The sequence below is a fragment of the Staurois parvus genome, unplaced genomic scaffold (genome assembly GCF_062004578.1).
Source record: "Staurois parvus isolate SC_StPar_1 unplaced genomic scaffold, SC_StPar_1.0 ptg000244l, whole genome shotgun sequence".
Taxonomy (NCBI): Eukaryota; Metazoa; Chordata; class Amphibia; order Anura; family Ranidae; genus Staurois; species Staurois parvus.
The window spans coordinates 6,770,328-6,796,566 of record NW_028318040.1 but is presented as its reverse complement, the minus strand read 5'-3'; the positions used below and the strand labels follow the sequence as shown (position 1 = coordinate 6,796,566).

The following is a 26,239-nucleotide window of genomic DNA, read 5'->3' as shown; positions in this document are numbered from 1 at the left end:
ATCCAGTACATACATGGGGTGATGCTGCTTTAAATATATAGGTAGGGTGTAACAAAAAACATGTACAACCAAGAGAAAAATAAGCATATACACCCATACGGTTACCTCCTCAAAAAAGTAAAAAACAGACAAATTGTATATATGCATCACAGGTATGTCAACCTGCTCCCCACCCCACAGCCCACCCAAGAGTGTAAATTCCCTGCCCCACGATGATGTCAATTGTGAAGAAACGCATAAGGGAGAGCTTACACTCGTGATGTCACCATGCTGGCTGCAACAAGGAAACAAACCAGATCGTCTCCTGGGACTGATATTTTCAATTTATGACCGCTTTTATATTGTATGACACTAGGTGAGCTTCCCTGCCTCTCTCTCATGTCATAAATGATTACTTGTTATCACTGGATATGGTACCTTATTGAGCATAAGGAGAGTTGTAGAGGTGATATGAAATTTGGCATTCAGTTTTGATGGGCTCACATGGAGATGTGGAGGAGATAAGAGGTCCACTGCAGAGGATATATTAAATAATATGCCTTTCTGAATCCTTTAGCAAAAGAGTCCACATGTTCCTGTAAGACTCCTCTAAACCTATGGTGGTGGTGCACTCATTTATCTCATTTATTTGTTTCATGCACTTTTTTCTGGTTATATGATTTATTATATGTTCAGGATTCAATACTTGTTACTTAATTTAGCGCAGCAATTTATATAGTTGTACACCCAAGGGACCACTGCATCATCAGCATCCTCTTAAAAGGACAGTAATATATATAATTAAAAGAAAAAAGAACATTTAGGTAACTGTATAAAGAATTGTATGAAAAACGTACAAAAATACAAAAAAAAAAAAAAAACTTCAACAGATAGGAGGGGGAAATGCCAGGAGAGAGAGGATGGAAGGCAGATTGCAATCTTCCTAATCATAAACCATCACTACTACTGCGATACATTGATGTATTGGCATACACTACAAGCACCCCAAAAGAAAGGTTATATGTTAGAAGTTTTTTAGTCCTCCCATTATCTCACTAGAGAGGGGGATGGACAAGGGGTACTGGCACAACTAGGGGATCACAGATACCCCACCATCAGCATCTAACACACATATGAATGTAGCTCAGATGATATAATATATGAGTGGAGAGGGCCAGTACTGAACAGGTTCCAGTATTTAACAGAAAGCATTGTAGAGACAACTCACAGTTAAGTCCCTTTGAGATCATTGCATACAATGTAAAGATCCACTTTGCTTCCTTTTGTAAAAGTATCTTGTCCCTATCCCCCTCCTTTCAGATAACTCTAATTTACAGATGATAAAACATTTAAACCCCTGAGTGGACACCCCACGCACATCTCTAAAGTGTATGGCCAGTGGTGATTTATTGTCTTTTGAAGATATGCTGGTCAGATGTTCACCCATTTTCTTACGGAACTCTCTTCTTGTTTTTCCAACATAGATTTTGCGACATGGGCCTGTGATCTGATAAACCACAAAGCTAGTAGAGCAGTTGACAAAAGATCGTATATGATATTTCTGTGTTCCACTCGATTCACCAAAGGTTTTTGTCATGACCACATATTTACAAACTCTACAATGCCTGCATGCATACATCCCCACAACAGGTGTACTGAAGGGGATACTTACATTCAATTTTGTTGTTGGAGTATACTCACTATGAAAGAGAAAGTTTTCAATTGTTGAAGCTGTCATTGTGATCAAGTTAGGTCGAGGGCCCAAAATATTCCTTGACCTACTATCCAACAGAAGAATATGCCAGTGTCTATTCAAACACCAGTTAGAGCTGATTCCAGTGGGTGCTAAAAGTAGTGTTTATGCCAACCCTTTCTTCTTTTATGTTTGAACTGGCAACTGGTTCAGGCTGTTCATCCTTTCTACATAAAATAGCTTCTCTATTCCTATTTCAGGTCTTTCGTTTACCTTCTCTAATGACTGAGCTAGGATAGGCCCATGCCCTAAACCTCACTTTTAGTCCAACACTCTCTTAATGAATGTCTTGAATATTCTAGCAGTTCCTGAGAATTCTTAGCCCTGTGTGGATGCCCCTAAATAGGGGCCAAAGATGACGGCTGGTGCCATGGAGGAAAGTGTTTCCGGCTGTCGACTTTCTAAAAGTTTGAGTTTCTACCTTAAGGCCAGATTTGCAGATCAATAGATTAAGGAATTTAATCTAATGTGAATCCACCATATATGTCAGGTAGATATTTTTCTCATTTCTATCAAGATCTGCAATAAATCCCTCTAATTGTTCCACAGACCCTCACACCACAAGGACATCATCTGTCACGTACCTGATGGGAGACTGAAATGACGAGGTCGGCCTCACTTGTGTCACTATCCCTGACCCCACTGGATTTGGAACAAAGGGAGTCTAGGACCCAGGGGAACAAGAGCGCCAGTAGTTGTTGTTTGCAGCTCTTGCAGATGATGACTCTGGAAGACTGATGATCTTCTGATTCAGGCACAGTAGTAACAAGCAGAGCAGGTCTTCTAGATTGCCAGGTGTGCACCAGAGCAAGGCAGGTAGTGAGGGTAAGAGACAGGAGCAGTGTCATGGGAATAGCCAGGGTCATCAACAGTCGGGCAGCATGGTACAGAACCAGAATGAAAGCCAAGGTCAGGAGCAGAGCCGAAGTCAGGAACCAGTATCAATCAGGAGAGCAATCAGAGAGTCAGGTGAGGAACAAGCCGAGTCAGCATTAAAGGAATCAAACAGGAACAAGCAGGACACAGGGGAGCTGAAGACCAGTCAGCACTCAACATGGGCAGAGACACTCTTTAAATAGGCCGTCTGGCGCCAATCTTTACCATGCGTGTGCATGTGCGCATTTCTGCACGCATGTGCACGACCGGTAATTCTTCTCCGGGAATTCCTATGCGCGTGCGCATTTCCGATATTCGTCTTGACAGAAATCCCTTACATCATCTATGTAGCAAATCCACAAGATGACATGCTTGTTGAATGCCAGGTGTGTATAGACGGCCTCCCTCTCCCACCATCCCAGATGAAGGCACACATAAGAGGGGGCACAAGCAGCTCCCATGGCAACTCCCCTTATTTGACAGAAATATTTCCTGTCAGAATTTTAAAAAGTTGTTTGTGAGTACCAGTTCCAATGTTTCAAAAAGTAACTAATTATGGGGTCCTGCTAATGGATGCAGGATCCCGAGCCATTAAGTAACCGTGTGTACCCTACTTCATGAGGGATGGAGGAATACAGGGATTCAACATCTATACTAGCTAGGACAGTCTTCAGGAATAGTGAGATCACCTAGTCTACATAGAATATCTATTGAATCAAGTACAAAGGAGGGGAGTTCTCTCACAAGATGTTTGATACGTTGGTCCACATACTTCTCTATCCGTTTCAGTGGACACCCCTGAGATGATCGATTGTTCCGTTAGTTTATTAAAATTTTTATGCACCTTGGGGGTGATGTAAAATGTAGGGATATTATATTCATCAACTTTGAGATATTCATATTCCTTCTTTATTAACAACAACACCTCAAATTCTTAGTGAATTTGATAATTAATCTCATTAGCCAATCGTGGGAACGGATTATTTGGACATCTGTGATAACAGGTGGGGTTCAAGAGTTGCCTATAGATCTCATCTATATAATCCTTTTCCTGCCAAAGTACCATGTTGCCCCCCCCCCCCCTATCACTTGGTTTGATTATAAAGCCAGGCAGATTACTCAATTGCTTCAGGGCTGCCTGTTCCTCTGGAGTTAACTTATCAGGAACAGGTTGTATTCACTCCCGGTCAATGGAACATAACTCTTGGGTAACTGCACCCATGAAAATCTGGAGGTATCTATTGGTACCAAAACTAAGAAACAATTTAAATTTATCAGCTAGCCAGGATGCTGGTGGGGCATCAATGAGATCAGAATTTATAGTATTGCTCTTAATGCAAGCCATCATTTCTACTTCCACTTCTCATCTACTCCTTAGGTTTGCTTGTTTGCATCATTTCAGTTTTTTTAACACTATACATCAATTTAAAAATCACTTGCCGCAAAAATAAACAAATATCTTCATATATGAAGCACTCTCCTAGTTAGCTAGGGGGAGCTCTAAATTTAATTGTTAGATAGGAGTGCTGAATAGCAGCCTGGGTGTAATAGCCAGGTGGATCAAATTTAGGTAAGAGCTGAGACCTGCAGACCAGCTCTCTGGGATTTCCCCCTGATCTAGAACTTTGGAGAAAGATCTAGAATCAGTGGGCGGAGGTGAGGAGTGGCTGGTCTATACTCTTAGAGGATCCTGACCAACTCCCAACAGTAAGAGCCAGGACAGTGTTTAAGAGTAACTGAGCCTGCTCAGCAGGAGGAAATCTGGGGGAGAGTTCAGGTGGAAGATGGAGAGGAAAGGAGGCTGGGAGGGGGCCCAGATGGGAGAAGGCTCACCTCCAGGCAGCAGCATCCCATACACCCCTAACCCTATCCCAATTCAAATCCCCTAATAAAACTTCAAAACAAAGCTCAAGGACTGGTTACTGTCTCCTGGATGCAAGTTAAAGTGAAAATGCATGTTGCCTGGCTGTGCAGGACTATAGGGCGACCCAAACTTCAGCAACTCCTAAGTGGGTACTCCTACATATATTTCAAAAATATTTTCTTTATGACATGGTGAAAACCCAAGACCCTTACTAAATAGGGACAAGTGATCTGGCTCAAAGGGAAAGTTTGTTAAATTAATAACAATTCCTCCCTGTTTGTATCATCTGGGGGATGTTTTGATAAAAAAAAAAAAAGAATGATTTATTTCCCTCCTGACCAGAACCCTCTCTCTCCCAACTCTGCTTCCTAAATCTGCTCCAAGACCTACTTCTTCCTCTCTGCCCTTCTAAATAAAAAATTTGGCCACTATCAAGGTCAGCCAAATCTCCTTGAAACTTTTTCTGTTTGCCTGCTTTTCTGTTCTTTTTGAAACTCTTTCCCTAATCTATCATTACATTTTTCAAATTGCTCCAAATCTGATATTCATCTAACAGTTTCAAACTGTCATGTAACTGCTCCTTCAGCTCTTGTAGCGGAATCTTCTCTTCCTCAATAACAAGCTTTATCAGATGCAACCCATTTTTAACCACCTCCTCTTTCCAAACTTTTAAGAAGCAATCATTGTGCAGATGCTCTGCAGGGATTACTAGCTCCCGTAATCCACACGGGATTAAATTAAATTTGACATATGCCTCAAGAGAAAGGATATTCCACTTCCTCTTGAGGTGTTTCATGGTAAGACTGCCATGTTTTCTAAACAGTTGTTTAAATTCATTTTCTCTTTTAGATGTATTTTGTTCTTCCCTGAAAAACACTGTCCTCATCTCTCTTGACCCTCTCATCAATATGAAAAGCCATAATTACCAATGATGCAGTAAGCCCCATGCCATACAACCACCAACAAAGGAATCTTAGACAAAAAAAGAATAAAAAATGATATTAGTGTATTGTAACGGGTGGAATTCTGCGGTGCATCTAGGGGAGGTTACCATCTTTCTTTTTTTTTGGGGGGGGGAATTAGGAATGGGCTCCCGAACTCCCAGGAAGGGTTGGTAGGCAGGGGGGTGTTGGAGGGGTCCAGGGGAGGACTGACAACTCATGGGGCCCCCGGCAATAGGGGATCATGGGGCCCCTGTATCCTCACCCACACCCAAAAAAGCCTATGAAAAAGCCAATGAAAGGTACCAGGGGCATCTCATGGGGCCCCCTACTGACCCCAGGCCCTCGGGCAGTGTCCGAGTGCTCGAATGGTCAGTCCGCCCCTGGAGGGGTCCCTATTCTGTTAGGGGGGAAGCTTGGGTGCTGTTGAGCATTGGTGTAGGGGGGAGGTCTTGGATGGGCTGTTGAGTGGGGAGCAGGTTCACATACCTGTGAAGCATATATTCAATTTTGTCTCAAGCTTTTTTTTTTCTTTTTTTAGGAGGTAGCCATATGAGTATACATGCCTAGTCTTACTCTTGGTTGTGCACTGATGATTTTTTTTTTTTATAACAACGTGTAACTTGCTGTTGAAAAGCACTAAAAATGTTGATAAACCAGAAAAACTGAAACAATCAATGTTGTCACCTTTAGGGAAGCTCCTTACCCAGCTCCCCTATTATAAATAGATAATCACATCTCAATGGTAGCAAGAAACAAAAGGCAAAATTCATTAAGAGGAATATTTTTTCCTGTTTATTCTTTTTAGAAAAAGATTGTGTCAGGAAAAATGCAAAGTATGGTAAAACACTGAAATATCAGTTAAAATTAATAGCTTCAGTTGTACTCTGTAATAACTAGCTAAGGAAAGTGTTGCACTGTATGACAAGGCACCATAGACAATCATTCCTTTTTCACTTTCTGATATGACGCACGCCAAAATCTATGCAAATATCAATTTTGTATAGGTTTCCAATGCCAATATACTACTATACAGTGTAATGTTTATCATTTATGCAGAGTACAAACAGAAAAGTTTTAACTTCACCCCTTCATAAAAAGGCTCCAAATTCTTATTCCAAAAATAAAAATACATTGGGTCGATCTGTTTGATGACATTTTAAAAAGTATAAAAATAAGCTCAATACACTATGGAGTCCATTTTTTTATGTGGATGAACTAAGACAGTCATTGTTGTTACGTCAGTATTCCTATTGCTTTTCAGTGCAAAAAAAAAAAAAAGGACAATCAAAAAAGATCAATGACAGAACAACAAAAAGCATTATTCTTGAAAAAGTTCATATACAAAAAGTTGTTGTTTTTTTTACAAAAAAAAAAAGACAGTGATTTGGACTTGAGCCCATTAATTTTCCAAAATCACATGTATTAAAGAGGCAAAAGCTGCCAGTACTGTATATAAATCATACCTTGTAACACCGTTGGCTCACTATAACACTGTACAGGTAAAACCTGGTGCAAACATATATAAATATAATTTAATTTAAAGATAGCAGCAGTTGGTTGTTTATGCCTTGAATCTGCTTTCAAAGTCTTTTCATCTAAGTGTGCATTAAAAAAAAAGAATAAAAAAGATTATCTCTTGAGGTTTGAAAATAGAAGGTACATGGCCATGTTATATTTCTATTTCTTTCTCTTGTAGCATCTTGCGTATTTAGTCCTTAGAGGAAGATATACTAATTTAGTTTAATTTCTCCAGCATAAAGGGTTATCAATAGAATGATAGCAAACCCAGAAAGCAATCCAGCATTCTGAATGGCAAAATAGATCATGTCAGTTTTCCTTCCTTTTATCTTATCAGTGAGCATTTCATTCATTTCAGGAAACTGAAAGACAAAGAAAATACACATAGTTAACATGCTATCTATCATCAGGCAAGCCAGCTATAGTTCCCCAAACACCCTCTAGGTGACAGCATACACAAGGTTCTTACATTATTTTGCATCTCAAGGACTTGTCACTTTATTAATTTAAAGAATATGGAAAACTTTCTGTGCGTGTGTATAACACATGTCACACACTCATATATATATATATATATATATATATATATATATATATATATATATATATTATACACACACAGTGTGAAAATCACAGAGAAGTTGTCAACATATAGTGTGGGATTTTTGATTGACTGGGACGTCTTATATATGCGTTTCACTTTTTCATGTTATCTGTTAATGGTTCTGAAGAAACTGTTTTGAAATCTATTGATACAAGTGCCTGTATTCTTTTTTGACATAGCAAGTGATAATATGCAAACATGCGTTGTATATAATGACATGCAATATGCATATGCACCGGAATTTTTCCACTATTTTTTTTGTTTTGTGGTTCATTTTCATATTGGTGTTTAATTTTTAAGTGCACAATATATAGAGTGCAGCACTTCACCTTTTTTAATCATTATAGTTAAAAGATAATTAGGGGTTTTTTTTTATCGTAATGCATTCTCTGCATTAAGGTAAAAAAACCCTTCTGTGTCCAGGATCCCCCCAGCCCCCTTTTACAGTCAGGTCCATAAATATTGGGACATCGACACAATTCTAACATTTTTGGCTCTATACACCACCACAATGGATTTCAAATGAAACGAACAAGATGTGCTTTAACTGCAGACTGTCAGCTTTAATTTGAGGGTATTTACATCCAAATCAGGTGAACGGTGTAGGAATTACAACAGTTTGCATATGTGCCTCCCACTTGTTAAGGGACCAAAAGTAATGGGACAATTGGCTTCTCAGCTGTTCCATGGCCAGGTGTATGTTATTCCCTCGTTATCCCAATTACAATGAGCAGATAAAAGGTCCAGAGTTCATTTCAAGTGTGCTATTTGCATTTGGAATCTGTTGCTGTCAACTCTCAAGATGAGATTCAAAGAGCTGTCACTATCAGTGAAGCAAGCCATCATTAGACTGAAAAAACAAAACAAACCCATCAGAGAGATAGCAAAAACATTAGGCGTGGCCAAAACAACTGTTTGGAACATTCTTAAAAAGAAGGAATGCACCGGTGAGCTCAGCAACACCAAAAGACCCAGAAGACCACGGAAAACAACTGTGGTGGATGACCGAACAATTCTTTCCCTGGTGAAGAAAACACCCTTCACAACAGTTGGCCAGATCAAGAACACTCTCCAGGAGGTAGGTGTATGTGTGTCAAAGTCAACAATCAAGAGAAGACTTCACCAGAGTGAATACAGAGGGTTCACCACAAGATGTAAACCATTGGTGAGCCTCAAAAACAGGAAGGCCAGATTAGAGTTTGCCAAACGACATCTAAAAAAGCCTTCACAGTTCTGGAACAACATCCTATGGACAGATGAGACCGAGATCAACTTGTACCAGAGTGATGGGAAGAGAAGAGTATGGAGAAGGAAAGGAACTGCTCATGATCCTAAGCATACCACCTCATCAGTGAAGCATGGTGGTGGTAGTGTCATGGCGTGGGCATGTATGGCTGCCAATGGAACTGGTTCTCTTGTATTTATTGATGATGTGACTGCTGACAAAAGCAGCAGGATGAATTCTGAAGTGTTTCTGACAATTTTATCTGCTGATATTCAGCCAAATGCTTCACAACTCATTGGACGCCGCTTCACAGTGCAGATGGACAATGACCCAAAGCATACTGCAAAAGCAACCAAAGAGTTTTTTAAGGGAAAGAAGTGGAATGTTATGCAATGGCCAAGTCAATCACCTGACCTGAATCCGATTGAGCATGCATTTCACTTGCTGAAGACAAAACTGAAGGGAAAATGCCCCAAGAACAGGCAGGAACTGAAGACAGTTGCAGTAGAGGCCTGGCAGAGCATCACCAGGGATGAAACCCAGCGTCTGGTGATGTCTATGCGTTCCAGACTTCAGGCTGTAATTGACTGCAAAGGATTTGCAACCAAGTATTAAAAAGTGAAAGTTTGATTTATGATTATTCTATCCCATTACTTTTGGTCCCTTAACAAGTGGGAGGCACATATGCAAACTGCTGTAATTCCTACACCGTTCACCTGATTTGAATGTAAATACCCTCAAATTAAAGCTGACAGTCTGCAGTTAAAGCACATCTTGTTTGTTTCATTTCAAATCCATTGTGGTGGTGTATAGAGCCAAAAATGTTAGAATTGTGTAGATGTCCCAATATTTATGGACCTGACTGTATATGTGCCTGAGCCCGATTTCAATCTAGCGCTATGCATGAGAGCAGTGGCTCTCTCAACTCTCCCACTTCTCACTGGGCAGACTGATAGCAGCCGGAGTCATTGGCTCCTTCTGCTGTCAATCAAATCCTATGATGAGTGAAAGAGTGGAAGCAGCCAACAGGGCTCAGGATCTAGCTTGCATGAGTACACCTTGACCTAGCAAGCAGCTTTCTATGTCGGCACTTGGAAGGCAGGAGCAGCCAGAAGCACCAGCGGGAACGCCAGAAAAGGATTGGGGATCCTCTGTGCAAAACCATTGCACAGAGCAGGTAAGTATAGCATGCTTGTTATTTAAAAAAAATATAGTGGTTTAAAATCACTGTAAAATGTATGTAAGCCTAAAAATTACAACATCATAAAATTCTATGCGCAAGGCAAAATGGAATCTCCATGTTATCGGTAGGATACTTGCACCCAGGGGAAGACTGACCATTTGGAAACTCGGGCACTGCCCGAGGGCCCGGGGTCAGTAGGGGGCCCCATGAGATGCTCCTGGTACCTTTTTCATAGGCTTTTTCATGGGCAAGGACACAGGGGCCCCATGATCCCCTATTGCCCGGGGGCCCCATGAGTTGTCAGTCCACCCCTGCTTGCACCTGTACATACCACATTGAATCAGGCAGAAGTGGTGGGGAGGAGCAAGGTGGATGATCACATTATGTGTACTTCTAAAGCCAAAATATCAAGTTTTGGGGAATGTTAAAAAAATCCACAACCCTTCTAGGGACGTTGTCTATTAGACAAGGGCATGTTTACAGGACAGTTTTAAGTGATTTTAATGCTTTTTGTTTTGTTTGTTTTTAATAAAAAATATCACGCTTATCTGTTCTGTGAAATGGTTTTTCACAGAGCAGGACTGATCTCTTCTGAGGTCGTCCGTCAGTGCTCCTAGCTCCTCCTGCTTTCTGAGTACCCCCTCCCCCACTAGGGAGGGTACTCATCCAGGCTCACTCTTGAGCCTCGCTGGCTGCATTCATAGACATACTCCCTCATCATAGGATCTGATTGATAGCTGTAGGAGCCAATTGTTCCTGCTGCTATCAGTCTGCCCTCTGAGGAGAAAGAGAGACGAGAGAGCTGTTGCTCTCATGCACAGTACTGGATTGAAATAGGACTCAGGAAAGTAGAAGGGGGAATAGTAGGAGGATCCTGGGCACAGAAGGTTTTTTACCTTAATGCAGAGAATGCATTAAAGTGTTACTAAACCCAGAACCCTGCATTCACAATATCTGGTCTCCCACAGTGCACAGTGACTTCTATCAGTGTTCAGCAGAGCACTGGTTAAAGCTTGTAGAAGGAGTTTTCTTTCTGCTCTAGGAGGATGCAGAACCCCTGACCTGTGTCTGGACAGTGCTGATCACATGCACTCTCCCAAGAAAAAAAAAAAAAAAAACCCTCTCTAGCAATACACGCCAAACTGAGCCTGTGTCGCCACACGATATGTCTTATCAGAAGATAAGAGGGGGACACTTAAAGAAGGGGAGGATCAGAGAAGACAGAAGCGTGCTTTTCTGCATATACAGACGGATTTTACTGTTGTGAACTTAGTAACACTTTAAGGTAAAACATATTAAGGCTTTTAAAACCACTTTAAAAAAAAAAACTAAGTTAGTTAAAACTTTTCTTTGACAAATATCAGCACAAGGGATGGTGCTTCTGAAATGTCCTTTGTGCGCTTTCTATCAGTCCTTTTCTCCCCTCCCATACCCCGCATCATAATCTTCCAGTGCTCTGAAGGTTAATGGAGGAGAGTGACTTGTCACAGGCATTCACCAAGAATGCCCAACTATTCTCACACTTTGGCCCCCCCTCCTCCATTCATATAAGTTGTACTATAGGTTCTGCAAATGAAAAGCTATCTATAAGATGAATGAAAGGTCCCCTGTACTCCATTCATAGAGTGCTTTTTGTTCATGGAAGCTATGGTACAGCTTCTGTGAACATAGGAAGGGGGCAGAAAGGGCAAGTATAGTTGGTACTCTTGATGAGTGCCTGTGACAAGTCCCTTGCCTCTATTAAGAAATATGGAAACACAACATTTCATATTCCTAATATATCTGCTGTTTCATGTACTTGTATGAAAAAGTATCCTGTTTTCTTTGTATTGCTACATTTGTGTGAAATACTTGGCATTCCTGGCAGTCCCTCTGATTTCCTATTAAAACTGACCACACTAGTATGAGAGCACATTATGGTCAGTTTTCTAGCTGTGCTGGGAACACAGCCTGTTCTCCTTCTAATGATCAGACTTGTCCAGACACGCAACTCCCCCTGCACAACCATTCACTGGGAAGACCAGCATGCTGCTGTTTCTCCTCCCCTAGCTCTTATGCAGCTGAAAACAGAAGGTATGTGATCACTTATCTAAAAAGGGAAAAAATGTATTTATAATTCTTTTATATGTATACACATGTTTTGCCTTTTATTTCTATTTTAAACTGAATGGGTTGTTTTACAAGGTGATGGTTTACATATACTTTATTTCCTGCCACATCAGAAGATTATGCGTATGGGAGAGGGAGAAGGACAGAGGATTTCAAATATCACCAGGATTGGGCTGATTTGAAAAAAAAAAAAAACAGCTACCTAAGATTGAGACAGGAGTGGCACAGAAAATGGGAAGGGATAGCAGACACAGGGGGGCTAGTTGGGGGAATAAAGACAGTGGTTAGAGACATAGGCAGTGGTGTATTTAGGTTTCTTGCTGCACTAGGCAACACAAAAATTGCCCCCCCCCCCCACAGAGAGACCCTGACACTGACCAACAGCCCCCTCCCCCAAAAAGAGAGCCTGACATTGACCAACAACACCCCAGCCCCCACCCAAGAGAGCCTTCCACTACCACCGCCACCTATACACTGGCAACCCCCCACCCCAGCAAGAGAGAAGACACTCACCTTCACAGCTCCAGACATCCCCAGGAACAAGAGTCCGGCTCTGCATACACCATCAAGCGGCCCGCAGCCCCTCTCAGATCCCACCTGGTCCCCATGCTGTGTGTGTCCCTTCTTCCATCCCTTCTTTCATGGGGTGGCGCTGCCTTCCTGAAAAATGCCTCTGCCCCCCTGAAAAATGTTGTCCTAGGCAAATGCCTTGTGGTAAATACACCCCTGGACATAGGAATGAAGCAAGACTCTATCATGCCATATTTATGGGCCTAATTTGCTAAAGTGTAAACTAGGGTAAAATGATGTAACTTGTCTTCACTGCAGACATTTCACAAAGTCTACGTTTTCCTGCACAAGACTGGATATTTGATAAGAATACAGCTACACTTCACTTCAGCTCAATTTAGACTGTAGTTTAGGGAGAGTTTTTGTAAGGTTTAGTCTGAGGGTTATGGGTAGGGTTACTTTGAAGGTTAGTGTTGGGGTTTAGTGTCAGGGTTACAGGCAGGGATATTGCAATGATTAGTATGAGGATTACAGGCAGGATTAATGTGAGGACTAGTGTAAGGATTGCAGGCAGGATTAGTGTGATGTTTATTGTTGGGGTTACAGGCAGAGTATGTGTAAAGGTTACAGATAGGGTTAGTGCGAGGATTACAAGAAGGATTAGTGTTAGGGTTAATGTTAGGGTTCCAGGCATGTAGGCAGGTGTAGTGTGTGCTCCCCTCTGCAAATGGCACTGTGTCATACAGGCAATACAGTAGGGGAAGGAAAATGTGGGGAACTTAGTTCCGCTATAATTTCCTTCAGTCACCTGGGAGCAGCTGTCCGATTGGACAGGGTGCCCCACGTGATCCCTGCGTCCATCTTAGGCAGGGCAGGACTTATTTAAGTCCCTGACCCGCTGATTTGGTGTGCATAGTGAGAATGTGTAGTGTTGGGACAGAGTTCCTGTCTGTTAGGGACAGCACTAGTGGCAGAGAAAGGTTCCAGAGGAGTAGGGAAAGCACAGGGACTACGCTATGTTCATTAAGGTGGCCTCCCAACTGGGTTGGACAAGCCAGGCCACATTCCCTCTCTTTGTTGAAGAAGCTATCCACATCATTCAAGCTACTGGATCACTGTTGTGCATTCCATAAGTGGCTCCGAGACTCAAGGTTCCATTCTATGCATAAAGGTAAAAAAAAAACACCTTCTGTGTGTAGCAGTCCCCCAGAACCTCCTAATACCCTCCTGAGGCCCATCATGATCCAGCGATGTGCACGAGAGCCTCGGTTCTCCAGGGACTCTCCTTTCCTCAATCAATCCTGTCAATCACAGTGAGCCAATAAGAAAAATGAGGGGGCGGGACCGAGCTGCAGCTCTGTGTGAGAATGGACAGGCAGAGCAGCAGCTCAGGAGAGAGCCTGCTTGGCTGCCTCTATAACAAGCTTTTTGCTCTGGGTTCACTTGGCAGGAAGGAGGGGCCAGGAGTGCCGGGGGGGGGGTCCAGAGAAGAGGAGGATCTGGGCTGCTCTATGCAAAACCACTGCACACAGCAGGTAAGTATGACATGTTTGTTATTTTTTATTTCCTTTAATATCATTTAAGGATACAGGTAATAAATAATGTGAGGATTAGTGTTGGGGTTGCAGACAAGGTTACTGTGAGGTGGACCTTAGGAAAGTGAACTTTCTGGACCAAAATGTACCAATGGCACTGAAAGCTAATGCAATGTAGTTTCAGCTATGCAAAACAATCTTTGTACACACAGGGAAAGCAAAAGTTTTGTCTTACCATATCTGCCAGTCCAATATACAGAAACATGCCTCCAGCAAGTCCAAATATTATATTTGGTTCAAAGTTGTTTCCCACTAGAATCCCAAAAATCATACCAATGTAACAAGTGCAGGCAGAAATAAAATTGAAGAACATCGCTTGGGGAATACTCATTCCTGCATTCAGCAAGATTGCAAAATCACCTAAAAAAAAAAAAAAAAAAAAAAAACTTTATACATTTAATTGTTTCATACAGTCGTTTGCTTTTGCATTTTTTTTTTATACTGTATCCAATATTTCAAATATTTTTAAAAACTGGTAAATATAGTTCATCTATTTTAATTTACACAAAATGTAGGTAGCAAAACTATTATAAACATTTTAACTGTATTCATATGGACACCAATAGGATGCCACCACAAATGCAACAACAGAACATATTATAAAAGCACTATTCCCACCCTTTCCTTTTCCAAAAAAATGAGAAGCTATATCTAGGGTACAATAGTTGGAGGGAATGGAGAGGGTGGGAAGCTCAGAGATAAAGAATGCAGAAAATGGTGTGGTAGGGAGGGGAAAAGAGGTGTGACTGGCAAGGGAAATGTAGACATATGGGCTATGTGTTTCATAGCCCATACAAACTGTTTGTTTGTATAACCAATGACCAACCAATTCAAGGACCTGACATTAAATATAAGGTGACAATAAATGCATTGTTGGCAACAAGATTAATGGTTTCATGGCAGAGAATAGTTCAATCTGATAAATCTAATAGATGCCCAATCAAGGTTTTAAAAGTCAACCATAAAAGCTGGTATATGTGTTGCATTTTGTGTAATAGTTCTTCCATATTTCCATGCTGGTTGACCCATACAAGCTATTTACTCAGAGTTGGGGCTGTAGGTTGTTTTCAGTACTTAGGCCCTGTTCTCACATACTGCAGTGACCTGTGTTTTACTGCACTGGAAGAATGCAGGTCACCACAATGACACACAGAAAATGATTGTTTTCTATATGTCCTGTTCACACCATAATGCTGGTTTTATGTGCAGTGCAATGGGTTGCTTTAAAATGCTACATGTGAATGCACTTAAATGTATGCAAATGCACATAAACACAATGCAAATCTAGTTACTGTGTCCCTTACAAAGACCCATAGCAATTTAAAGCACAAAAAACAGGTGTCAACATGTGTTAACACACGTGTCAATGCACATAAAAATGAAAGTCAATGGAAGGCAATGCATATTTTTTTGAACATTTTCTTGCAATTTGATGCACTTTAATGTCTGAGCAGGCCCTTCGGGATGAAGTTTTTGGGCATGTTTAAGGGTTAAGGAGTGAGGGGTTTTTGTTTTTTGAAATGAACAATGGATAGTTGAGTGAAAGTAGATTACCCAAAGGATCTGCATTACAGGAACATTTAAGGTGTTCAAATATTTGCTTCCACGAAGCCTGTACAATAAGAAAAGATCGCCAGTTGTGCAAAAAGAAAGCAATATGGCCACATCCTTCAACATTTATCAGGTAGATGGGGCCAGATTTTAAGTGGAATTCGTTGTCATCTTCCAAATAACTGATAGATTTTTCAATTTTGTGCTAATGGAGGAGACATGTACTAGGGCAATCATTTCTGAGATTGTTAAAGAGAATTTGAACCTGCACAAAAACAAATCAGATATTTACAAAATAATGGAGAAGTCTCTGGACAGTAAAATTTTGTATAGCAGTGAATGTTCCTCTAACTTCTCTAACAGGGGTGGAAGAGCTTCTCTAAAGGGTAGAATTCCACGGAAGATTGCTATCCTCTAGAGAGAAAATGTGATCCTGTATTTCACATCACAAAGGTTATCGGACAAATATCACACCCCACTCTTTGACATAACTGTACTGAATAGTATTATACTTTCTGAATAGGATAGCAACTATTCTGCTCAGGTTCAGGTTGATGACCCAAACTCTAGCTGTTCAAGGTTCACCAAATGGGTAAACTAAATGGCCAGATTTGGTCTGTTTACCTGTGTAGAACCTCTGGCTGCTAGGGAAGCCATTAATTTAGTGAATTGAGATATTATTACTGGGAAAGGTTTTCACAGCTGGCCTACTGGCTTGTTTCACATAGTAAACAAGTCAACGGGTATCCTGGGTGAAGGCATTGGCAAAATATTGTCATGACAATATTTGGTCAATGATGTCAGGGAATATCACCAGCCATCATTTTTACATTGAGCAATTGTTTTAGGAGCTGTCAGTTGTGGCAATAGTCCTTCAGGAAGAGAATTTTCATGTAGGGGGTCTTTAAATTTTTGTCAGCAGGCCATTGGGGGGGGGGGGGCGGGGGTTCCAAGATTGCTTCCACTCCCTTTTCTGACTAGCTAGGCTATATGCTCAAATAAGAGTTAATTGTGGATTTTGAGGTGGGGGGAGCATACTCTTTTGTGTTGATATTTTTGCATCAGGTCCTCCCTATAAAATCTATACAGACACTCATCATGGATAAGGGTCTAGTATGAATTTTGGGTGGACTTTACCCTACTTTTACTATAGCACAGGTGCACCACTTCATGTGCATGTTTAAGGCATCCCCTAATTAGGTTATTCAAACCAATTGCATATTTTTTATATTGCACTGCAAGCCTTTTAAAAAGACCCACTCCCCATCGAATGGTATTTGTTAGCTTTTTTTCTTTGATCCATGTTCTTTGCTGATGCCCCGCTATGCCCCTTTTAATAAAAAGCTTTGAAAAATGGCCTTGAAAAAGTTCTGAAAAGAATAAAATAATTACTTTGACGAACCTCCAGCAAACTGTATTTTACTCAGTTCACTTATTACTATCGATTGGGCCAATGGAGTCACACTTTATAACCATTACTAATGTTAAAAACAGGATCCCACTTGGAGGAAACAGAGTTCATCGTGGGGAAGGGGCTCATTCTTTCTTTGAGCACAATCTTTGGGGAAGTGGATTGCTGTGCCGTTAGTAAACTATTAAATGATCCTTTGGACCACTTTTTACCAGTTAAATAACATGCTGGGTAAATAGAATATTTGATTGGCAGAGCACATGGTGTTCTGCAAATTGCTAGTGAAGTATATTGTCCATTTCACAGCACAGACAGCAACATTCTAACCTATCATCCATGTATTAGAAATATTGTTTTTTTTCCAATTCCTCTGTCTCCATTTCATAGCTTTTCCATTACTTCTTGTCCCTGTGGCACCATGTTAACAGTAAAGGCAATTAATGAAATTTTTGATGAAAATGAAAAACCTAACAGAGTTTCTATACTTTCCAACTACCAATTGGTTCCCAAGGAAATTGGCCAGAGGGAGATGCGGGGCATGAGGACTGGACTAGGGGTCGTTCACTGGATAATGGGGCTTTTATTGAATGATCAACCTTGATCCTGATCTAGAGATTACTGCACACGAGTCTGATATTGGGCGATCAATTATCTAAGTGTTTGCATTCACTCATATCTCAGTATTGTCGGTGACCCCACATTTTGCAGTGACCCCAGTGTTAACATTCATTGATCTCAGTATTATCAGTCACCCCAGAATTTGCATGATTCTAAGTATTAGCAGTGACCTCATTAGGACCATTCAGCATATTATTATTAGTGACCCTAGTATTGACTGTGACCTCAGTATTATTAGTAAGCCCAGAATCTGCGGGGCCCCAAGGATAGTCGGTGCCCCCAGTATTAGCAGTGACCTCAGTATTATTAGTCACCGCAATATTATTAGTGACCCCCAGTATTATCATTTATTGATCTCAGTGTTATCAATGACCCCAGAAGTTGCAGGGACACCATTATTAGCAGTGACCTCAGTATTAGTGACCCCAGAATTATCAGTGACCCCAGTATTATTTCTTGACCCCAGTATTTTTTGTGACCCCCCAATGTTCTGATGAATTGATCTCAGCATTATCAGTGATATTGATTAGAGATGAGCGAATCGAACCAGGCGAACCGGAATTCGAGTCGAATTTCAGGAAATATTCGATTCGCGGCGAAACCGAAATTTTGCCTACTTCGGGTGCGCGAATCGAACATTTCCCGATCAGCCGGCAAAAGTGTCCCTGCAGTGAGCTCCGCTATTTCTGACAGTTCTCTGACAGAAGGAACACATGTTTAGCGGTTGAAACATTGTATCTATTAGTTTACATTTAGGATACAGATGTTTCAACCACTGTTCATGTGAAGAAGCTGTGAGAGAACTGTCAGAAATAGAGGAACTCTGCACATACACTTTTTGCCGGCTTGGAATTATTCTTCTTTTCATCCTACTTCTTCTTCTTCTTCATCTTCATCCTCAGAAGAAGAGGATGAGGATGAGGATGAAGAAGAAGAAGAAGAAGTAGGATGAAAAGAAGAATAATTCCAAGCCGGCAAAAAGTGTATGTGCAGAGTTCCTCTATTTCTGACAGTTCTCTCACAGCTGGAAACTAATAGATACAATTTGTATCTATTAGTTTCCATTTAGGATACAGATGTTTCAACCGCTGTACATGTGAAGAAGCTGTGAGAGAACTGTCAGAAATAGAGGAACTCTGCACATACACTTTTTGCCGGCTTGGAATTATTCTTCTTTTCATCCTACTTCTTCTTCTTCTTCTTCTTCTTCATCCTCATCCTCTTCTTCTGAGGATGAGGATGAGGATGAAGAAGAAGAAGAAGCAGTAGGATGAAAATAAGAATAATTCCAAGCCGGCAAAAAGTGTATGTGCAGAGTTCCTCTATTCTGCAGATACACTTAGAGGAGCTCTGCACATACACTTTTTGCCTGTTTGGAATTAATCTTATTTTCATCCTACTTCTTCTTCTTCTTCTTCTTCTTTATCCTCATCCTCAGAAGAAGAAGAAGAGGATGAAGAAGAAGAAGAAGAAGAAGAAGAAGAAGAAGTAGGATGAAAATAAGAATAATTGCAAGCCGGCAAAAAGTGTATGTGCAGAGTTCCTCTATTCTGCAGATACACTTAGAGGAGCTCTGCACATACACTTTTGCCGGCTTGGAATTAATCTTATTTTCATCCTACTTCTTCTTCTTCTTCTTCTTCTTCTTCTTCATCCTCATCCTCATCCTCAGAAGAAGAAGAAGAGGATGAGGATGAGGATGAGGATGAAGAAGAAGAAGAAGAAGTAGGATGAAAATAAGAATAATTCCAAGCCGGCAAAAAGTGTATGTGCAGAGCTCCTCTAAGTGTATCTGCAGAGCTCCTCTAAGTGTATCTGCAGAATAGAGGAACTCTGCACATACACTTTTTGCCGGAAACCGCTGTATGGAGGGAATGTCCCAGAACTGTCATTAATAGTCTATTTCTGACAGTTCCATGACATTCCCTCCATACAGCGGTTGAAACAGCTGTATGGAGTGAATGTCCCAGAACTGTCAGAAATAGACTATTTCTGACAGTTCTGGGACAATCACTCCATACAGCTGTTTCAACCGCTGTATGGAGGGAATGTCATGGAACTGTCAGAAATAGACTATTAATGACAGTTCTGGGACTGTCCTTCCATACAGCGGTTAAAACATTGTATGTATTTGTTTCCATAAATGGATCCATTTATGGAAACAAATACATACAATGTTTCAACCGCTGTATGGAAGGACAGTCCCAGAACTGTCATAAATAGTCTATTTCTGACAGTTCTATGACATTCCCTCCATACAGCGGTTGAAACAGCTGTATGGAGTGAATGTCCCAGAACTGTCAGAAATAGACTATTTATGACAGTTCTGGGACATTCACTCCATACAGCGGTTGAAACATTGTATCTATTTTTTTCCATAAATGACATTCTGCAGATACACTTAGAGGAGCGCTGCAGATACACTTTTTGCCGGCTTGGAATTATTCTTATTTTCATCCTACTTCTTCTTTTTCTTCTTATGAGGATGAGGATGAAGAAGAAGAAGTAGGATGAAAATAAGATTAATTCCAAGCCGGCAAAAAGTGTATCTGCAGCGCTCCTCTAAGTGTATTTGCAGAATGTCATTTATGGAAAAAAATAGATACAATGTTTCAACCGCTGTATGGAAGGACAGTCCCAGAACTGTCATAAATAGTCTATTTCCGACAGTTCTGGGACATTCACTCCATACAGCTGTTTCAACCGCTGTATGGAGGGAATGTCATAGAACTGTCAGAAATAGACTATTAATGACAGTTCTGGGACTGTCCTTCCATACAGCGGTTGAAACATTGTATGTATTTGTTTCCATAAATGGATCCATTTATGGAAACAAATACATACAATGTTTCAACCGCTGTATGGAAGGACAGTCCCAGAACTGTCATTAATAGTCTATTTCTGACAGTTCCATGACATTCCCTCCATACAGCGGTTGAAACAGCTGTATGGAGTGAATGTCCCAAAACTGTCAGAAATAGACTATTTCTGACAGTTCTGGGACAATCACTCCATACAGCTGTTTCAACCGCTGTATGGAGGGAATGTCATGGAACTGTCAGAAATAGACTATTAATGACAGTTCTGGGACTGTCCTTCCATACAGCGGTTGAAACATTGTATGTATTTGTTTCCATAAATGGATCCATTTATGGAAACAAATACATACAATGTTTCAACCGCTGTATGGAAGGACAGTCCCAGAACTGTCATAAATAGTCTATTTCTGACAGTTCTATGACATTCCCTCCATACAGCGGTTGAAACAGCTGTATGGAGTGAATGTCCCAGAACTGTCAGAAATAGACTATTTATGACAGTTCTGGGACATTCACTCCATACAGCGGTTGAAACATTGTATCTATTTTTTTCCATAAATGACATTCTGCAGATACACTTAGAGGAGCGCTGCAGATACACTTTTTGCCGGCTTGGAATTATTCTTATTTTCATCCTACTTCTTCTTTTTCTTCTTATGAGGATGAGGATGAAGAAGAAGAAGTAGGATGAAAATAAGATTAATTCCAAGCCGGCAAAAAGTGTATCTGCAGCGCTCCTCTAAGTGTATTTGCAGAATGTCATTTATGGAAAAAAATAGATACAATGTTTCAACCGCTGTATGGAAGGACAGTCCCAGAACTGTCATAAATAGTCTATTTCTGACAGTTCTGGGACATTCACTCCATACAGCTGTTTCAACCGCTGTATGGAGGGAATGTCATAGAACTGTCAGAAATAGACTATTAATGACAGTTCTGGGACTGTCCTTCCATACAGCGGTTGAAACATTGTATGTATTTGTTTCCATAAATGGATCCATTTATGGAAACAAATACATACAATGTTTCAACCGCTGTATGGAAGGACAGTCCCAGAACTGTCATTAATAGTCTATTTCTGACAGTTCCATGACATTCCCTCCATACAGCGGTTGAAACAGCTGTATGGAGTGAATGTCCCAGAACTGTCAGAAATAGACTATTTCTGACAGTTCTGGGACAATCACTCCATACAGCTGTTTCAACCGCTGTATGGAGGGAATGTCATGGAACTGTCAGAAATAGACTATTAATGACAGTTCTGGGACTGTCCTTCCATACAGCGGTTGAAACATTGTATGTATTTGTTTCCATAAATGGATCCATTTATGGAAACAAATACATACAATGTTTCAACCGCTGTATGGAAGGACAGTCCCAGAACTGTCAGAAATAGTCTATTTCTGACAGTTCTGGGACATTCACTCCATACAGCTGTTTCAACCGCTGTATGGAGGGAATGTCATAGAACTGTCAGAAATAGACTATTAATGAAAGTTCTGGGACTGTCCTTCCATAGAGCGGTTGAAACATTGTATCTATTTGTTTCCATAAATGGATCCATTTATGGAAACAAATAGATACAATGTTTCAACCGCTGTATGGAAGGACAGTCCCAGAACTGTCATTAATAGTCTATTTCTGACAGTTCTATGACATTCCCTCCATACAGCGGTTGAAACAGCTGTATGGAGTGAATGTCCCAGAACTGTCAGAAATAGACTATTTATGACAGTTCTGGGACATTCACTCCATACAGCGGTTGAAACATTGTATCTATTTTTTTCCATAAATGACATTCTGCAGATACACTTAGAGGAGCGCTGCAGATACACTTTTTGCCAGCTTGGAATTATTCTTATTTTCATCCTACTTCTTCTTTTTCTTCTTATGAGGATGAGGATGAAGAAGAAGAAGTAGGATGAAAATAAGATTAATTCCAAGCCGGCAAAAAGTGTATCTGCAGCGCTCCTCTAAGTGTATTTGCAGAATGTCATTTATGGAAAAAAATAGATACAATGTTTCAACCGCTGTATGGAAGGACAGTCCCAGAACTGTCATAAATAGTCTATTTCTGACAGTTCTGGGACATTCACTCCATACAGCTGTTTCAACCGCTGTATGGAGGGAATGTCATAGAACTGTCAGAAATAGACTATTAATGACAGTTCTGGGACTGTCCTTCCATACAGCGGTTGAAACATTGTATGTATTTGTTTCCATAAATGGATCCATTTATGGAAACAAATACATACAATGTTTCAACCGCTGTATGGAAGGACAGTCCCAGAACTGTCATTAATAGTCTATTTCTGACAGTTCCATGACATTCCCTCCATACAGCGGTTGAAACAGCTGTATGGAGTGAATGTCCCAGAACTGTCAGAAATAGACTATTTCTGACAGTTCTGGGACAATCACTCCATACAGCTGTTTCAACCGCTGTATGGAGGGAATGTCATGGAACTGTCAGAAATAGACTATTAATGACAGTTCTGGGACTGTCCTTCCATACAGCGGTTGAAACATTGTATGTATTTGTTTCCATAAATGGATCCATTTATGGAAACAAATACATACAATGTTTCAACCGCTGTATGGAAGGACAGTCCCAGAACTGTCAGAAATAGTCTATTTCTGACAGTTCTGGGACATTCACTCCATACAGCTGTTTCAAACCGCTGTATGGAGGGAATGTCATAGAACTGTCAGAAATAGACTATTAATGACAGTTCTGGGACTGTCCTTCCATACAGCGGTTGAAACATTGTATCTATTTGTTTCCATAAATGGATCCATTTATGGAAACAATGGATCCATTTATGGAAACAAATACATACAATGTTTCAACCGCTGTATGGAAGGACTGTCCCAGAACTGTCATTAATAGTCTATTTCTGACAGTTCCATGACATTCCCTCCATACAGCGGTTGAAACAGCTGTATGGAGTGAATGTCCCAGAACTGTCAGAAATAGACTATTTCTGACAGTTCTGGGACAATCACTCCATACAGCTGTTTCAACCGCTGTATGGAGGGAATGTCATGGAACTGTCAGAAATAGACTATTAATGACAGTTCTGGGACTGTCCTTCCATACAGCGGTTGAAACATTGTATGTATTTGTTTCCATAAATGGATCCATTTATGGAAACAAATACATACAATGTTTCAACCGCTGTATGGAAGGACAGTCCCAGAACTGTCATAAATAGTCTATTTCTGACAGTTCTGGGACATTCACTCCATACAGCTGTTTCAACCGCTGTATGGAGGGAATGTCATAGAACTGTCAGAAATAGACTATTAATGACAGTTCTGGGACTGTCCTTCCATACAGCGGTTGAAACATTGTATCTATTTGTTTCCATAAATGGATCCATTTATGGAAACAAATACATACAATGTTTCAACCGCTGCATGGAAGGACAGTCCCAGAACTGTCATTAATAGTCTATTTCTGACAGTTCCATGACATTCCCTCCATACAGCGGTTGAAACAGCTGTATGGAGTGAATGTCCCAGAACTGTCAGAAATAGACAGAAACTGTCACAGAACTGTCCTTCTTCTCATCCTTCTCCTTCTTCTCATCCTTCTTCTCATCCTTCTTCTCATCCTTCTCCTTCTTCTCATCCTTCTCCTTCTTCTCATCCTTCTCCTTCTTCTCATCCTTCTCCTTCTCCTTCTTCTCATCCTTCTCCTTCTCCTTCTTCTCATCCTTCTCCTTCTCCATCTTCTCATCCTTCTCCTTCTTCTCATCCTTCTCCTTCTCCTTCTTCTCATCCTTCTCCTTCTCCATCTTCTCATCCTTCTCCTTTTCCTTCTTCTCATCCTTCTCCTTCTGCTTCTCCTTCTCCTTCTCCTTCTTCTCATCCTTCTCCTTCTTCTCATCCTTCTCCTTCTCCTTCTTCTCATCCTTCTCCTTCTTCTCATCCTTCTCCTTCTTCTCATCCTTCTCCTTCTCCTCATCCTTCTCCTTCTTCTCATCCTTCTCCTTCTCCTTCTTCTCATCCTTCTCCTTCTCCTTCTTCTCATCCTTCTCCTTCTCCTTCTTCTCATCCTTCTCCTTCTCCTTCTTCTCATCCTTCTCCTTCTTCTCATCCTTCTCCTTCTCCTTCTTCTCATCCTTCTCCTTCTTCTCATCCTTCTCCTTCTCCTCATCCTTCTCCTTCTCCTTCTTCTCATCCTTCTCCTTCTCCTTCTTCTCATCCTTCTCCTTCTCCTTCTTCTCATCCTTCTCCTTCTTCTCATCCTTCTCCTTCTCCTTCTCTTTCCTCATCTCCAAGGGCATTTAAATTAAAGGTACAGTGTTCTGCACTAATTTAAAGGCTCTCTGAAGCCTAGAAACCCTTTTTATAAGTCATCTTTGTAGCGAAGAAATTCGCATCGAATCGAATTTCACACTGGAATTCGCCGAATCAGCCGAATCGAATTTTTGAGAAATTCGCTCATCTCTAATATTGATGTGTTCTTACAATTTGAACCTCCCACATACAATCAGCACTGATCACTGTAATAAGTTGCAGAAGTCTTTGTCCTGGCACACAGTGGGGTTGTTTTACTGAAACTGGAGAGTGCAAAATCTGGTGCAGCTGTGCATGGCACCTTCTAACATGTTCAAGCTTGTCCAGCTTGTTCAGTTAAAATTTGGCAAAAAAAAACCCCTTGAAGCGGATTCTATGCAGAGCTACACCAGATTTTGCACTCTCCAGTTTTATTAAATAAACCCCACAGTGACAGTTCCAATTGATGGGGCAGTAGAGGGGGTTAATAGGACTCCATATGGTTGTTGGGGGGTCTTAGGACACTAGGCTGAGGTGCAGTAAGATAAACCTTTGCCTGTGTAGACAAAAATCCTTGTACTGGCCCTGGTTGCTTCTAAAGCTGCAACACACCTGCAGAATTTCTAAAGCCATTGGTTCTTCCTGCAAGAGTTAGGCCAAGAAAGTGGATGCTGAAAATTGATAGTGCAATAGCCCTTATGAAAATTTTACCCTTAGAAAAACAAAAGAAAACCGGTACACATCTTCTCCCCCTTTGATGAAAGGTACAGACCTCCATCTTCAAAGCCCCTACCAGTCAGCTGGCAGTAGTGCTGCTTGTTGAACTGTCATTTAACATCCCTTAATGGGAAACCAAGGTCTGCTGGAACCTGCACTCTGCAGTTCATTGAAAAAAATTGTAGTTGGCCATATAATAAAGTAGGAAGCCAAGAAAGTATAAAAACACAAATCTGTAATAGCTATACATAGTAGCCAAACAGCTCCTAGCAGTAGTAGTATTCAAACTGCTAATCAGTGGGCATTTAGAATACATGTCACTTACCAAACTCATGGGGAAACTCTTCACACACAATGGCGATAGATGTACTCAGCCCTTGCAAAGGAGATAATGTAAATGATGCCCCAATGGCGAGCCCATCAATAAAGTTATGCATGGCATCGCTAAATGTAATCATCCATGCTAATGTTCCAATCTCCTTCAATGGAGTCCATTTTCTCATTCTGCAGCAACATCTACCTTCATCTGATTCCTAGAAGGAACAGCACATGTCAGTGAGAACTACATTTTATAATATGCACATGAAAACATCTCCCTGCATTCTACTTCTGTCCAGAAACAACATGATTCTTTGATTGTCAGATTAAGCGCTGATTCTCATTAAAGAATATGTGAACC

General features: G+C 40.9%; 1 protein-coding gene across 2 annotated transcripts in view; it reads right to left on the bottom strand.

The window, feature by feature from the left end:
- Positions 1-6,185: 6,185 nt before the first annotated feature.
- Positions 6,186-26,239, bottom strand: part of SLC39A8 (solute carrier family 39 member 8) — a 78,234-nt gene continuing 58,180 nt past the window's right edge. For both annotated transcript variants that reach the window (XM_089680542.1, XM_089680541.1), the window contains exons 6-8: positions 25,886-26,093; positions 14,336-14,520; positions 6,186-7,296 (exon numbers count right to left, since the gene is read on the bottom strand). In XM_089680542.1, coding sequence (XP_089536668.1) covers positions 7,147-7,296; positions 14,336-14,520; positions 25,886-26,093 — 543 coding nt within the window. In that variant the 3' untranslated portion in view covers positions 6,186-7,146. The remainder of the gene's footprint in view (positions 7,297-14,335; positions 14,521-25,885; positions 26,094-26,239) is intronic.